Source organism: Protopterus annectens, chromosome 7.part0, assembly GCF_019279795.1.
Source record: "Protopterus annectens isolate FY-2018-M chromosome 7.part0, PAN1.0, whole genome shotgun sequence".
Taxonomy (NCBI): Eukaryota; Metazoa; Chordata; order Ceratodontiformes; family Protopteridae; genus Protopterus; species Protopterus annectens.
This window is the reverse complement of record NC_056739.1, coordinates 1036972322-1036989551: the sequence shown is the minus strand read 5'-3', so window position 1 is coordinate 1036989551 and position 17230 is coordinate 1036972322. Positions and strand designations below refer to the sequence as shown.

At 41.6% G+C, this 17230-nt stretch overlaps 1 protein-coding gene across 1 annotated transcript in view; it reads right to left on the bottom strand.

The window, feature by feature from the left end:
* SLC24A5 (solute carrier family 24 member 5) overlaps window positions 1-17230 on the bottom strand; it is a 327312-nt gene that overhangs the window by 135616 nt on the left and 174466 nt on the right. Inside the window, exon 7 of the mRNA XM_044077581.1 lies at window positions 10873-11079. Coding sequence (XP_043933516.1) covers window positions 10873-11079 — 207 coding nt within the window. The remainder of the gene's footprint in view (window positions 1-10872; window positions 11080-17230) is intronic.

Here is a 17230-nt window from a genome sequence, read left to right as displayed (position 1 = left end):
GCCTTAATTCCAATAGTGTATTGTCTGCCCACGTGCCACTTAGCTGATGTGTGTAGTATTGGCGGCATGTGTTAGAGAGTGGACAGTATGTGTGGGATGTGTGCAGTACAGATTTGCAGGTGTACATTTGTGAACATGGTGGAGATGCACTGTCTGCATGTACGTGCATAGTGGACACATGGGCAGGGTGACATGCCCTGTATTACACAGTGTTAACACTCCATAGTGTCTATTGATGGCCATTATGCATTGTACTACACACATTTTGGAACTTGGGTATACATGCGTGTATGACATGGTTGGACACTGTGCTGTGGATGATACTGTCACTATCTGTTACTGGTTTGCATTCTGGTAGTATACATAACCTCAACAGCCTGACCATAAACAATCGTTAGATGATGTCTTGACAACTAACACACAGATGTAGGACACACAGTAACATTTGGATCCTTCAGGTACTATACTATGCCAGTAATCAGTGGTATTCACCTGCACCCATTCCTGGGACCACTCCTGTTTGGCATATAGTTCTCTTAGGTACAAGCAAACACAGTAGGGATATGTCCGTTCATGTCTGGAAATGCATACTGTGGCATATATTGCATTCTCCAGATGACACACACATCCTCCACAAGGGTATCATACAGACAGATACCTGTTGTCAAACCCATGCTGTAAAGCTGTAAGCCAACAAAAGCATAGTCATCCACCTGTACAAAACAAAGTATCCCCATGGTACCACATAGGTAGTAGCCCCCAACATGTTGAACAGGTACCGATGTGTACATACAGCCAAGTGTTACATCATCTCTCCTTTGGTAATCATATTTCCAAAGGTATTTTGAAATCCCTCGGTGAATCACATAAGCAATAAGGGGTCTGCAGGCATAGCCACAAAGGTTGTTGTACACTTATAATGAATAGCCATCATTGACAGGCTTTGCTGCATTTGAACACGTCTGAAATATACCTCAGGCATAAACCCTCACTCACACTATTCAATGGAAATCGTAATGAGTGTGTGTGTGTGTGACACGGATGACCTAGGCCAGGGAACACTGCAGTGGCTGGGCTTGTCACAAGCATACAGATGTGACCTAAGGTCTGGAAAGTGGCAGCACACTCTGGCAAAGATAACAGATGTGTTCACAGAGAAAGCAGGGTTCCCACCTATGAAATAATTGAGTTCACATGTACGTATATGTATGTGCACATAGCTACCTGATGTGCAATGCACATACTGTTGTCATTGTGATATGTCATACAGTAGTAAAAGCAAAACCCACAACACATTGATCAACTGTGTCACACACATAGAGCACACACACACACACACACACACACACTCACCAAGTGCAGGATTCAAACCCCTACCTAATTGGGTTATGATATTAGAGCAGTGCACACTAACACGACATGCTATACACATTACTGTGGGCTCTTCTTTCCAAAGGTATATTTGTAGGATGGTGACATCATCAGACTTGACAAAGATGAGTATACCACTTTTAAGGTGTTTCAGTAGTCTTCTAAAAGGCTGCTCCTCTCCAAGGAGACACCCACACACACACATATAGTTAGCAAGTGGAGGATTCAAATCCCTACCTACTTTAGGATACTAAAGGACTGCGCATTAACACGACACGCTATACACATTACTGTGAGTTCTCTTTTCCACAGGCATATTTGTAGGATGGTGACATCATCAGACTTGACAAAGATAGGTATACCACTTTTAAGGTGTTTTAGTAGTCTCCCAAAAGGCTGCTCCTCTACAAGGAGATACACACTCACATACAGTTGTCAAGTGCAGGAGTCAAACCCCTACCTAACTACTTTATAATACTAGAGGAGTACGCATTAACAAGACACGCTATATACATTACTGAAAGCTCTCTTTTCCACAGGTATATTTGTGGGATGGTGACATCATCAGACTTGACAAAGATAAGTATACCACTTTTAAGGTGTTTTAGTAGTCTCCAAAAAGGTTGCTCCTCTACAAGGAGATACACACACAGTTATCAAGTGCAGGACTCAAACCCCTACCTAACTACTTTATGATACTAGAGGAGAATGCATTTACATGAGACACTATACACATCACTGGGCGTTCTTTTTTCCACAGGTATATTTGTAGGATGGTGACATCATCAGACTAGACAAAGTGGGTTACATTAGGTGACATTAGGTGGGCTACATAGAAGGAATCTCTAAACACTTTGGCAATGTGAACATCAATGGAGAGTTTACTATCTACCTGGGTCCCCAGGGCCATAATTACATTCTCTGTACATACTGGATTACCACCTATGTGGTAATTTGTGTGCACTTTGTTTTATCCAAAGGGGATGACTATGCATTCTTTGGCATTCTACTTGAGGGCATTGTTTTGACACCAGGTATCTGTCTCTGTAAGACCCTTCTGGAGGATATCTGTGTCAGCCATAGAGTCGATTATGTACCACAGTTAGCAGTCATCTGCAAACTTGTTCAGCTATACTCCTCCAGTGCTTGCCTGTACCTCTGAGCAGTATCTACTGAACAGGTGGGGTCCCAGGACCAAGACCTGTGGGATGCCATTTGTGACTGGTTTAGAGTCGGACATGGCACCCGCAACTCTGAACATGTGTGTTTGATCTGTGAGCCAGTTGGCCACCCATCCTGTGACATAGCTGTTAATGCTCAAGCTGGTAAGTTTGTCCATGATGCCAGAGTGGGGAATAGTGTCAAAAGGCCTTAGTGAGATCCAGGTGGGCTGTGTGGACTACTTTCACCTCCATCTATGTCCTTGGTAACTGTTTCAAATAAGTCAACTAGGTTTAGGAGGCAGGATCTGCCTTTAACAAAGCCAAGTTGGGTAGAGTCCAGTGTCTGGAGGTCCCCAATGTCTCTGTTTATGGGTTCCATGATAATTTGCTCCATAGCTTTGCAGACCAGGCTCAGTAGGCCTATAGGACAATGGTTTCCTGGTTCTGTTGTGGCACCCTCTTTGTGGAGCTGGATGACTGTTGCTGTATGCCATTCTTTGGGTACATAGCCTGTGGTAAAGTTGAGTCTGGACAGTGAATGTAGGTGAGGGTGTAGTTCATTTTGGGGCTGGTGTAAGTCGCAGCCTGGGACACCATCCAGTCCCATTGATGCTGTGTTCTTAGCTTTGGAGAGGGCTGTTTTTACCTGCATGTCCATGAAGTCTGGAGCTCTGCATTCTTCTGGGATGGACACAGGCCCTTTTGGGGGTGATGGGGGGTGTTTGCACTGAACTTGTCCCCCAGGATGTGGGCAATGTAAGTTGGTTCAGTGTATTTTTTGCCATTTTGCAGTAGCTGACAGCATATTTGAGAGTTGCCACCTAAATGTTTGGTATAGCTAATGAAGGCTTTGTGGTTGTTATTCTTATATTCCTTGGCAATTTGTCTTTAGAAACTGGCCTTGGATTATTTTATGAGTGATCATTGTTTCTTCCTAATAATGATCAGTGATGCCTTTCCTTTTGTGAAGTTTGCTCTATCATGTGTTCATTTCCTCCTTCTGTTGTATAGCTTATTTATGGGAGACGACCACCAGATTGGTTTCTTATTTTTGGAGGAGTGCATCTTGGTTTTATTTGGGATGTCTCAATCTATGCATCCTTGTAGATGCTCATATAATGCACTTGTAAATGATTCGGCAGATTGTATAGCATTATCCTATAGCAAGGGGGCTTTGGAACTTTCCACTTTGGTCTGGGGAAGTGTGCAGTTTGCTTTTGAAAATGTCTTCACAGTGGTTTCCTTGACTGGGGGGGGGGGGGCAGGATGTGGATGTCCAGTGTGATTACTTTATGATTTGATATTACCAGCGAGGGGTTTATCTATGTTGTGGAACACTGGTACCTCATGTTGGTGATGATCAGGTCCAGTATGTTGTCACCTCTAGTGGGCGTGGTGACCAGCTGTTCCAAGGCGTTTGAGTTTTTAAACTCTAGGAAACATTGGGCAAAGGACGTTGTACACGAGTAATTCCCCCACTCAGTGTTTGGGTAGTTGTGATCTCCTTATATAATGGTGTTTGATAGGACCTTTATATTTTCCACTGTTCTCAGGAATACTGAGTGAGGTTCCTGAAACAAGGTAGGTGATCTGCAGCAGGCTACAATCTGATAAGCAGCTTTTCCCAATGTTAGTTGCACTTGCATGGTCTCCAAGGCCTCATGCTGTGCCACTGATCTGAAGGTGTGGGTATCTATAAGGTAAATGGATACACCCCTTCCTTTTGTATTTCACTCTGGGCTTTGGGGCTGAAGATCAGAGGGATTGTGAGTATTTTACATGGAGCATGTCCAACAGCTCTGTGTTTGACATAGCTTTGTATGTTAGGCAGAGATCACCTCTGAGTAGGCGATATGCGAGAGAGTACAGCTGGAGCATTTTGAGACGGTCTGTGTATGGCATGCATTTCAGCCCACTAATGCTCTTTGTGGGGTATTTCTGCAGGCTTTCCAGTTGTTGTAGATGTCTTGTGAGGTACATAGCAAAAGGGGCATTGTACTCTATTATGGATCTAGTGAGTGATGAGTAGAGGGTAACAATGTCCTCTTCTATTCTGCATGAGACGCCTTTTGTGATGAGGTGTGCCATGTAGAAGGATTTCCTGACTACTGTGGGAATGTGATTATCACAGGTGTGTCCACTGTCCACCTGTGACCCAAGGTCTCTTTTCACACTTTCAGTGTTAAGTATACTACCACCTATGTTGTAGTTCATGGCTACAGAGTTTTTACCAAAGGGGATGACAATGCACTTATTGGTATTGAGCTTGAGGCCATGGCTTTGACACCAGGCATCTGTCTCAGTGAGGCCCTTTCGTAGGATGTCCACATCTTTAGTATTTACAATTATGGCTCCTAGTTTGCAGTCATCTGGTAACTTCATTAGCCACAGACCTTCCATGTTAAAGTTTACTTCAGGGATGTAGATACAAAACAGGACAGGACCCAGGACTGAACCCTGTGGTACTGCACTCGTCACTGGTCCAAAGTCATACTTGGAGTCTGCTACTTTCAAAGTGTGTGTTCTGTCAGTGAGCCAGTTGGCAACCCATCTTGTGACACAGCAATTTATACCTAGTTTAGTGGGTTTATCTATACTTCCAGAGTGGGGGATGATGTTGAAAGCCGTGGCAAGATCTACATAGGCTGTGCGAACCACCTTACCCTTGTCTACGGTTCTGGTGACTGCTTCAATGTCGTCTATCAGGTTTAGGTGACATGATCTGCATTTTACAAACCCAACATGGTTGTGGTCCAGAGTTTGGTGATTACCAATGTCTTTTCTTATAAGTTGTATGATGATACATTCCATGGCCTTGCAGAGCAGGCTCATCAGGTTAATGGGGTGCTAGTTCCTGGGGTCCATGGTCTCCACCCTTGTGTAGTGGGATAACCATCGCTGTGCACCATTCAGCAGGCACAAAGTCTGAGGTGAGGCTATGACTGAACATGGTACGTCGGTGTGGTGCCTGTTCGTTCTGTAGTTTGTGTAGAACACAGCCTGGGAAGTTATCTGGTCCCATGGATGCTGTGATACTGGCTTTGGAGAGTGTTTTTTACCTGTGCAACCGTGATGACAGCAACTTTGCAGTCTTCCGTTATAGAGATGTGCTCTTTCATGGGTGAGAGGGGGGTAACATTAGCACTGATCCTATCTGCCAGGATGTTGGCAATATCAGTTGGGTCTGTATATTTAGTGCCATTGAGCTGTGACTCAGAGCAGATCTGAGTGTTGCCATGACATGGACCTGTTTGTTGGGCAGAGATCTCCTGAGTAGACAGTATGCAACCGAGTACAGATTGAGTTAAATTCAGTTTTGTTGCATGGGGCAACTGTTTGAGGCCAGTAATCCTCTTGTTGAGGTACTTCAGTGGTCTTTCCAGCTGCTGCAGGTGCCTAGTCAGATTAATCGCAAGTGTGTTGTGGTACTCTCTGACGGGTCTGATGACTGATGAGTAGAGGGAACCTCCTTTGACCTACATGCAAAGACTTTGGCAGTTTGTGGGAACACATAGCATGATTGTCTGACCACTTTGTGAATGTGTTTCTGGAAGTAGAAATGACTATCCACATGTGTCCATAGATTCCTTATTATCACCTCCATATTTAGGGTGTTGGCACCTATGTTGTATTTGTATGACTGTAGCTCGAGGCCATAATTTTGACACCACATCTGTCTGACTGAAACCCTTTTTAAGGATGTCTCTGTTGTCCCAAACATCGATTATGACAACTTTTTTGCAGTCATCCACAAACTTTGCTAAACATAGCCCTTGTGTGTTTGACTGTATTTCTGAAGAGTATATACCAGACAGGAGGGGTCCCAGGACTGAGCCATGGGGGACAGCAGTTGTTACCAGCTTGAACAGGAGACCACAATTCTTACCTTGTGTGATCTGTCTGTGCCCCAGCTGGCAATCCATCAGATGACATACATATTTCTGCACAGGTTGTTGATTTTGTGGATACAACATGTGTCTGTGATGTTGGAAAAGGGCTTTTCAAGGTCTATGTGGGACGTGTGTAGCTCATTTCATTGATGTATGTCCTGGGTGACTGCCTTGAAAACAGTCTAGCAGGTTTGGGAACCATGATCTGCCCCTGACCGAACCAAAATTGGTAGGGTTGGGTGTTTGTAGGCTCCCAATAGCTCTGTTTATGAGTTCCATCATGCTGGACTCCATGGCCTTGCAGATCAGGCTTAATAGGTTTATAAGACAATAGTTCCCATGGTCTGTTGTGCACCAACACTTGTGGAGTGTGCCAAACGTTGCTGTAACACATTCAACAGTTTCATATCCTGTACAGAGGGTGAGGCTCAACAGACTGTTCAGGTGCAGGGTCTGTTTGTTCTGGAGTTCACTTATAACACAGCTAGGGAAACAAAGTAATCCCATATACGCCGTGTTTTCAGGTTTGGAAGGAGATGTTTACCCATTCTATATGTGATATCTGTGCTTTCACAATCTCCAGGTATGATGATAGGGCCTTTTGTCAGTGAGAGGGGGGTATGTATGTCTGAGCCTGTATGACAGGATGTTGGCAATGTCAGTCATTTACAGTTTGCACTGACTCAGGACATATATGAGTGTACATTGCTATTTATGACATAGAGGAAGGAAGCGTCATGGTTCTCTATGGACTCCTTCAGAGATTATTTTGCCAGAACATGGATTGGATAATGTTTGGAGTGCACATTGTTTATTCATGATACTGACTGCAGGTTTATCGATCTTCTCTGCTTTTTCACTTTCTGTGAACAACTTAAGTACTTGTGGTACGTAGTTTGATTATGACAGGGTTCCAATATATTATATGTGTCTGTTTTCATATAACTGTGTGCACAAGGCAGGACTGGTGAATAGTGACAGGTTCCTGGGGTAAAACATATGCAACTGACAGATATGTGCGGCCCACTGCTGTACTCAGACATGGCCTGTGTGTGTGAGCATGCCCAGTCTGACCTTTCAGTATGTTGTTGCCTGATACGTGCTTCGTTTATTTGTGTGTGAGCATGCCCAGTATGACCTTTCAGTATGTTGCTGACTGAAATTTGCTAAATTTGTTTAAGTGTGTGAGCATGTCCAGTATGGACATATATACTATATGTGTGTGAAAAATCAAGTTGGTTTCTACTTCAGGGCTCACCTTTGTGTTGTACATTGACAGGAAGTACGCTGTGCCTGCAGGGCTTCCATTAGTCACTTTGCATAGACTTATCAACATTTCTACATACAGTGGGGACAGCTATTATTTGTACATTTCTACGCGGGGGGCACACCTGATTGTTACTGTGGGTGTACATAGGATGAGGGGTTCACCTGACACTTATACACATTTGCTAGGCCTGCACTGCTATGTCAGGTACTCCATTTCAGTCTGTACTGTTGCCTATCGTACTGGCTTGAGGCATACTACTGTACTACAGATCTTAACTTCCAATTTCACGTATATTAGTTTGTGACTTCATAGCCTACCCAACCCACATCACACTGTCTGGCCTGCTGTTATCTATCTGCATAGGCAATTGTGCTTAAATATGCTAAATAGTGGTAAAATGTGCTTAGCACTGTTTTATATTGCTTAAAATAGGGCAATCATGCCTCAGGTGGTGCTGCAGGGCTGCCTATGTCGGATGCACATAGTACACTCCCTATACATGTTTGAAAACAGGTAGTGTCACGTTAGGCATCCCTTTTATTGTATGTGTGAGTCAGAGAGAGGTGTCATTTCCAGGGTTCCTACTGAGTTATTGTATGTGCTATGCGTTGCCTCTTTGCCAAGGCCAGGCCATACTGGGCACACCTCCTTCTACCTACTGGGGCAGGCTCAGGTTGTTCCTCCTCCGAGTCACGCTGTGCCTGTGCAGGCTTTGGCAATGGTGGGGGGCTGTTTGGCCCTGCCCCATGCTGTTCCTGCTGCAGCTGTTTTCGCAGGATCACATTGTGTAGCATGGCACATACCATGACAATTTGGATACATGTAGTTGGTGAGTACTGCAAGGCTCCACCAGATGTGTCCGAGCACCGGAACTGTGACTTGAGCATCCCAAACACATGCTCAATAATGTTTCTTGTTTGTGCGTGTGCCTCATTATGGAGTTCTTGTTCGGGTGTGTGTACATTTCTGATGGGTGTCATCAGCCACGGCTCAGTGCGTATCCAGCATCCCCCAGTAGGTGACCGTCAGGGATGTCCTCATTGGCAAATCTCTGGTACAGCTGCGTCAGATGCCAGATGTGGGAATCATGATAGCTTCCGGGGCAGCCAGCACACACATTCATTATTATGCCCTGGGCATCGCACACAACCTGGCAGTTGATGGAGGGGAAGCCCTTGTGGTTGATGTAGACCCTACCCCACTCACCAGTTGGTGCTTTGATGTGTATGTGCGTGCAGTCTATTGCACCCACTACCTCAGGGTATTCTGCTATTTGGTGGAAAAGACACATATTGCTGGCCAATGCCTTACTAGAATTGGGGAAATATATGTGCTCACCGACATGTGCTGACATGGCATCCAGGAACTGGTGCAGTACCCTGGATGCTGATGCCGGTGAAACCCCCATCATATCACCAGTTGGTCTCTGGAAGGTACCTGTGGCTAGTATTTGTAGGCCAACGCATACCTTGGTATTCACTGGGATGGGTTCCCCTCTGTTGGTTCTGTGTGTGAGGCGTGGCCGGCACAGCTCAACAATTCGCTGCAGGAGGTCTCTGTCCACTCTATAGCGCTCCACTATCTCCAGCTCATGTATCCCCTGGTAGGTTACCCTGGGTCTGTACACTCTTCTCCATTGCCTCACTGTGGGTTCCTCAGCACCATTCACAACATCACCACCCTCAGCACCTTGCACATGTTGGTTTATCATAGCAAGAACAGCCCCTAACATTTTGTCTGACTTAAGCTTTCCCTCTTTGTATACTGCAGTGTTGCAGAGTTCTTGGGAAGAAACAGGGGAGACTGCTGTTTGCAGTTTAAAGTGCTGGGCTGGGCTAGTCTGCTGTCTGTGTAATTGGCTGATTCTGATATATTTCACCTGGCAGCTCTGCTAGTTCTCCTTGGTTAACTTCCTATTATTTCTTTTCCTTCCTTTTCCCCTTTCTGTTTCCACAAGGGGCAGCGCCGCGCAAACAAGCGCAAACATGTGCACACGGGCGCACATGCGCGCACATGCTGTGTGCACGTTTGCAAGAAATTTCAGATATATCCATGGCGTACACCTTTGGTTTCTTGTTTTCAGCTAGGACAACTGTAGGCACGCCTCTTGCAATCATGAGCAACTCAGGGCAAACACAAGCCACTGTGCTCCAGTCAGCTTACAGTCTTTCAGACATACCCCCTCATGATGTCACCTATCTTCTGCTCTACTACTCCCCTACTCCTACACTTACACTCTAGGGACATGGCTCACCTGCCGGGGAAAATTGGGATTCACTATCCTTATCCTCATTTGCACAGGATTGCCTACTAATGCTTGGTTACATCTCTCGCACTGAGCTTCCCCCCCTTAGCAACCATTACTCAGTGGTTATGTTGTTTTCAGCCTGCCACTCACCTGCATGGCAGAACAAGCTTTTTAGTGAAATTGCCCATTTGTGGCTATTTTACATTTTATTTAAAGCGCAGCACGTTTGCGCACCACTGCGCTATGCTTAAACATTGGCGATCGGGGGAAAAATGGATTTTAAGGATTTACGACATTTGCAAATACCAATGGCCTTATATTTGGCCATTGGCATGCTTCCTCAACTAGGTGCATCCTTTATTTGGAGCTGTCATAACTCCGTTTAGCTATTTGCAGAATGGTACTCCGTTACCAACGGAGTACATTTCTGCAAATAACACTACTCTTACACGGACAGGTTAATGTTTCCTGGATCACAAATTTACCTAATTTGCATAGCGTTCAGCAGCAAATGAGGTAATTTGCATACCGTAACACTGTCCGTGCAAGAGTAGCTTTAGAAGCTCTCATGCACGCCCCTGCTGGCTATTGCTGAATCGCTCGACAGACATATTGCCTGTCTGCCGTCTTACACTACTCTTACACTCCATGCAAGCCTTCGTAAATCCGGCCCATACACTCTTTAAAATGAATTTGAAGAGGTACTTATTTCATACTTTAAGCATCCCATATCATTCATTCCTGTCTATGGACAGATTTCTACATTGATGTGGCAGCCACAGACCATATCTACAAGTCTCTTTGTGGCCTCTGTTTTGAAAAGGTGGATAATCCACAAACTAATCATGTGACATTTACTCAACTTAAAAGCATTTAGCAAAAAATACAATGCGCATTAATAGAAAATATGTACAGAGTCCATTGTCTTACCGACTACTGTTACCATCCAGACCAGAACATATGTAAAAGCAGAAATCCAAACTGCAGACATTAAGAAGCTCAGCATGAACCACTTTTTCCATCTTGGTCTTTGGCAATCCGGCACAGTTAGAAACAGAAGTACAATGATTGGTAGCGACAGTACCCAGATTATGCGCTTGAAGTCTTCTTCTGGCATTGCAAAAACGCTTGGTTGTTCTGAATTATAGAAGAAAAAAAGTGAGTTTTTTTACCAAAATATCATTCCAAATTCAATACCTAGACATAATTTAAATAAATTAATTAAACCCTTGAAGATACCTTACTATAAGCTACCCTAAGTGAAGTAACCCTTTATCTAAGCACTGACTATTTTTAAAACTGCAGCAAAATACAGTGCTCTGTATGCTGGCCTGTTGGTGGAGAGGCAGGATATCTCTCTGTGACATCAGATATTTGTGTTTGGGAAGAGGCCCAAATAACTAGACTGGATGACGTGGCTACACTACGCTCTGCTCTCTTATCCTAGGGGGACTGTTTAGGACTTCGCTCTGCCACTGGGGAGCAGTGCTTGTCTAAAGCTGCTCCTGTCAAATGGTACCTGCTGCCTCCACAGACAGAAATGAGAATAACTATACGAATTTTAGAATTAAGTAACTATCCTACCTGGCTAACACCAATGACTGTCAATGTTTAAAGATACAGGCAACAACGCATTTTTCTTTTAAATAATGTAATATTGATTGTGCTGTTGAATACCTCATCTGCATAAGTATTCCCTCTGTATGTAGCTCACACTGTTTCTCAAAAACGAATTTGCATACTTTGAAGTATTAGAAGACTCATTCTATAGTCAACTTCCTATCTGTATTAACTTACCAATATATGCAAGTCCTTACTTTCTGAAATGTTGATCATATTTGTAATAGGTTTTAGCACTGTTACTAATGTACTTAACTTTTTGTGCTGTGTGGACTGTGTCATGGATCAAAGGGGTATTTTGACCAGTCCAACAACTCAATTAACAAGTACGTAAATAAAAATAAAAAAATAAATGATGGTCTCAAAGTCATTGTCTCAGTTACCAGCACAAGAATCATGTGCTTATTGACGTTCACTGGGAATGTTTAAACTCAACTTCAGTTTCATGGAAGGACATGCTGTGCAGGATGACACCTGCCATTACAGAATGTCACTCCTTGAATAGGGTTACTGACCAGCTGCTGTAGAATGATGGTTCCTAGACCCACTCACCCCTCTCTCTCTCTCTCTCTGACTTAGACCTTAACTCCCTAAACTTAAGGAAGAGTAGTCAGTAAGCTGGCTCTCTAAGGGAGAAATGGTAAAGTGAACTGAGGTCTCAACAGTGGGCAGATGGGGGTAGAAAGTGGGCCAGATGGTTGCAGCTGCTGGTTGGGTGTGGGGATGGAAGTAAAACAAAATGGTAATTTATTCTGTTTGTAGGCAACTACACCATATGTGTCAACAAAATGATGCAACTGTCTTTTTCTTCTTCTTTCGGCTTTTCCTGGTTAGAGGTCGCCACAGCGGATCACCTGTCCGCTCATGATTGGCAGTGGAGTTTTACAGTGTCGACACATTTTTAAACTGTAGAATATACTTGCTTTAACTCAATCAAGTATAAAAGACAGATGCAGTTTGTCACTAACAAATATAAAAGGAACTCTGTCTAGGTTTCTTGTATGGTGAGTGTGGCTATTGATCGCCAACTACATTTATTTATTTTAGTTTACATTTGTTTACCAGGAACGTCTGACTGGGATAAGACCCATTTTCAGAGGAGGCCTGGGGAGAAAAGCTCCACATCTACAGATTATACAAAATTTATACAAGAAATTATACAAAAATATACAAGACATACAGTACACCAGAAATTGTATTCTATACTATTATAGCTGACATTTGTATTATACAATCATCTGATATAATTCCTTACTGTAGTGTAGACATTGTAGCTTCTCAAAGTAAACTGAGGAAGGGTTTTGTAGGGGGGGAAATTGGATAGAAAAAGACGAGGTTAGAGATTATCTAGACATGCGAGAGAGAGAGAGCATAGATTATGAGGTGGTTAGGGAAGAATAAAAATGATGACCAGAAACTATTAAAACTAGTTAGCCTGGAGTAGTACAGGAGCAAAGCCAAGTGTAATTAAGGTAATTTTTAAGAATCTTTTTGAATTGGTTGACATTTGTGTTGGTTCTGCTGCTGTGAGGTAGTGAATTCCACCTTGTTGTTACATGATGAGAAAATAGGAAGTCCCCTGCCATATTAGTGGAGTTAGACACTTGTAGTAGAGCTTTATTTGTTGAGTGAAGACTTCATTTTGTGGTATGGGGCTGAAGAATATTTAGAAGGGCAGGGTTTATTCCAGGTTGATATATTAGTTTGTGTACTAAGGTTAACTGGTTATATGATAGACGTTGTGAGAGTTCTAACCAGGAGAGTTTCTTTAAGGAGCGACCGTGGTGGGTATGATGTGGGCAGTCAGTTGCAAATTTAGCTGTTTTATTGTAGCATGTTTCAAGTTTAATTAAATCTGTTCTTTTAAGGTTGGTGAGAATTGGGAAGCATACAGACGTGTTGATAGAAGATGGGTTCTAGCAATGGCAGTCCTAGAGGTGCTAGTTAGATATTTTTTATTTCTGTAAAGAGTACCCATTTTTATGAACTTTCTTAATTGTTTGTGCTACATTCACTAACATATACATAAACACAATATAAAGTCCTATCATCTCTTGAAAATAATGAGTAGATTTCCTAGGAAACATTGGGTCAGTAACCTACCATCTCAGAATCCTACCTTCCAAGCACAAACATGATGACAGCTGCTGCTATGAACCTGAGTGCCTCCTACTCCAGCTACAATTTCCATAATCTAAGATTTCTCCTATGCCCAGGTCACCAGAATCACAGACAGAAATCCCATCTTTGCCCTTGCCGGACAGCTAAAGCTGCAGCCTTGTAAATACAAGGTAATGTATCTACAGATGGGGGCTTTTTAAAACCACACAGCTACATTATGGTACAACATCTTCATTACTAGTATCATATCACTCTTATGGGAAAGATCAATATTTTCTTGAACTCTTGAGGTCCAAAAAAAAAAAATCAGAATTTTTAGAGTAGCTGATATAAATATATAAAATATTAAACAAGTGAGCTAAAGTATTTTCTTTTTTACTTATAATCGAAATGGTGATGTTTTTCTTACCACAACAGACAAAAACTGTAAAACAGAATATGTAGCAATAACAGCAGAATGGCAAAGAAAACATGGAGTGACTTTGGGGTGGCCGATTCTTTTTTAACATCTTTATTAACTTCACACATTGCAGAGTGACAAGTGTAAACATACAGTTATAAAAATCAAACAAATCATTTATTTTATTTTTATTTTTTATTTGTTGACCGGGTTTGTCCGACTGGAATACAAATGCCCATTTTCAGAGGAGGGCCGTGGAGAAAAGCTCCAATAGAAAATAGAAATTTTACATATTGAATACATATAGAAATACATTCATCAGTACCACAGATTACTGTATTTCAGTGTCATACATTAAACTGTGGCAAGTGAAATACATAGATGGCAAGCATTTTTCTTTTTCACACATCACACATAAATGATTTATTTCTTAACAATTATTGTTCACTTCATCATTACAAAGATTGTTGAAGTCCCGCCATCCCTGAAATTTCATTTCTCTTCTTCCTGAAAATTATTCTGTATATTGTTCTAACAAATTCCATTTATTTCTGTCCAGTTTGCTCCTTCCATATTTTAAAGAACCAACCTCTAATTATTTTATCTGTTTTATAATATTCAATAATTTACTTATGGTTGGTTTAGATTTTAATTTTCATTTCCTAGTAATTGCTATTTTGGCAGCCAACAGCGTTAAACTTGGTAAGACTGTATTATGTCTAGGCATTTTTGTTTCTATATCCCAGCTCAAAAGAATTATTCCCTTAGTTACAATAATTTGCTCCCCCAACATTTCTGGAAAAGTATTATGCAGGGAATTGTTAAAATCTGCCAGCTCACTGCATTCCCAAATTAAAAAAAAAAATTTTCCAAAGTACCCCTCTCTTTCCCATCACACCTCGCCATTTGCTGTCTACAAGTGGGAACATTTTCTGAAGTCTACTTGTTGTGTAAAACACCTATGCAAAAACTTCAATACAAAAAACGTAAGCCATCTAGATTTTGCTGCATATGTAGGAGCCATACAAACATCTTCCCGTTGCTGATTTGTATATTGACTTCCTATTCTCATTTCACAGTCTATACTCTCCTTATTGATTCTTATAGTTGCCATACATTATTTTATTTGCCCCACTAATTATCCTTTTTTAACTGCAACTTCTGTTCTAGACTCAACTATAAACTCAACAGAGCCGCTCTTTCATTTAACACTCCCCTTTCCCTTTCACTGTGTCTATACTTTGTTATAAATGGTAGGGAAGGCAGTTTCCAACAAAGTCCAAACTTCTGAATGTTTCATCTCATTCCATGACTTTTCCCTCCCTAGTTATTTGCTCCCAGTGTCTTGGCCCCTTTGCTAATTTTCTCCAATAAATTTCAGCTCCCTCTTGCCTGTTTTCTGTACCCCTAGTTGTGGTTATCTCTATTGGTAAAATGTCCTTTTCATTTTTAAAATAGGTTCTGCACTTTGTAAATATAATATAATATTATGTACGGTTGTTACTATTCTCCTAGAGTGCCTGCAGCCAAAATCCCACTCACCCTTATTTCACGAAGTACTCCCTGATGCAGCATAATTGCTTTCCACTTTGATTTGTAGTTTTCAGCTTGTGTTATGCACATGAACCTTACTTAATACTGTCACTCTAAAGTATTCCTTCACATCTGGTAATTCAAACCATCCCGTTCTGTGGGGAGATGCAACTTATCTCACTTAGTTCTTGCCTTCCCAGATAAATTCCTTCAATTCTTTACTAATTATGGTCCAAAGCTTCTCCTCTGATAAATAAAAAATAAGCCTGAACTATATATAATATTAAAGGGACCTTACAATCCATAGTCAAGAGCTTCCAAATTCACGTTTGTATTACTTTTCCTTTAGTCACTTCCCGCATATCCTTAGCCACCAAAATAGCACATTTTTTAATCTAAACACCTAAATATTTCATCTAATAATGTCTCCATAACTATGAATATTGCTGAACCAATTAATATGTAGGAACATAGCTTACTGCCATAGCCTTTGATGGATCTTTATATATATATATATATATATATATATATATATATATATATATATATATATTTATTTATATATGGATCTAGGACATTTGCTTGAGTGGGCAAACGACTGAAACCCAAATGGCCGGGCATACTTATGCGAAAGTGCTTTTCACTGAAGAAGCACTTTGGCGTAAGTATTCACAGAAGAAGCACTTTGGCGTAAGTATGCCTATTGCCGAGGCTGTATTATGGTGCGGGTAAAGGAAATTTCCCTTTTCCCCACTGTAGTGCGGTCTTGGAAGGAGAATATTAAAGTAGGGTGTGTGTGGTGGGCACAGCCCCCCACATGGGGGATGCAGGGGGGCTTCGCCCCCCTGCTAAAATGTAAATGTAGGGCTTTATTTATTTTTTTTTGTAAAACGCTTTAAAGAAAGTGCTTTTTCGATAAAAGTGCTTTCGTTAAAGTGTGTTCGGTTATTATGGATTCAGACATTTGCTCACTCGAGCAAACGTCCTAGATCCATATATATATATATATATATATATATATATGTACACACACACACACACACACATATATATATATATATATATATATATATATATATATATATATATATATATATATACTATCAAAATGTTCCACAACACTGAAATATACTTTTTATTTCTGGATTTTTAAAATATAAAATATCATCTGCAAATAAGGCTTTTTTAACTACCAAACTAGTTACACCATTGAATTTGTGAGACCCTTATTTTCTTTGCCAATGGTACTAAGTATACGGCAAATAAAGGAGAAAGATGACAACCCTGTCTGGTCCTTCAGTTCAAACATAGCTTGCCAGAAAGGAACCTCTCTATCCTGATTCTTGTCATTGATTTTTCATAAATCTTCCTAATTAACATTTTTCTATTTTGAAATCTAAATGCTGCCAGTACTGTACTCATAAAGTCACAGCTAACTCTCTGAAATGCCTTATCTGCATGTAGGCCCACCAACAATAATGGGGTCTTTTTGCACTTAGCTTCCCTTTAAATCATCACCATCACTCTGTCAATGTTATCAAATGTTTTCCTACCCTCCACAAAGCCACACTGATCTAAAGTTTTGGCAGTCCCTTAGCCATTCTCGAAGATAAT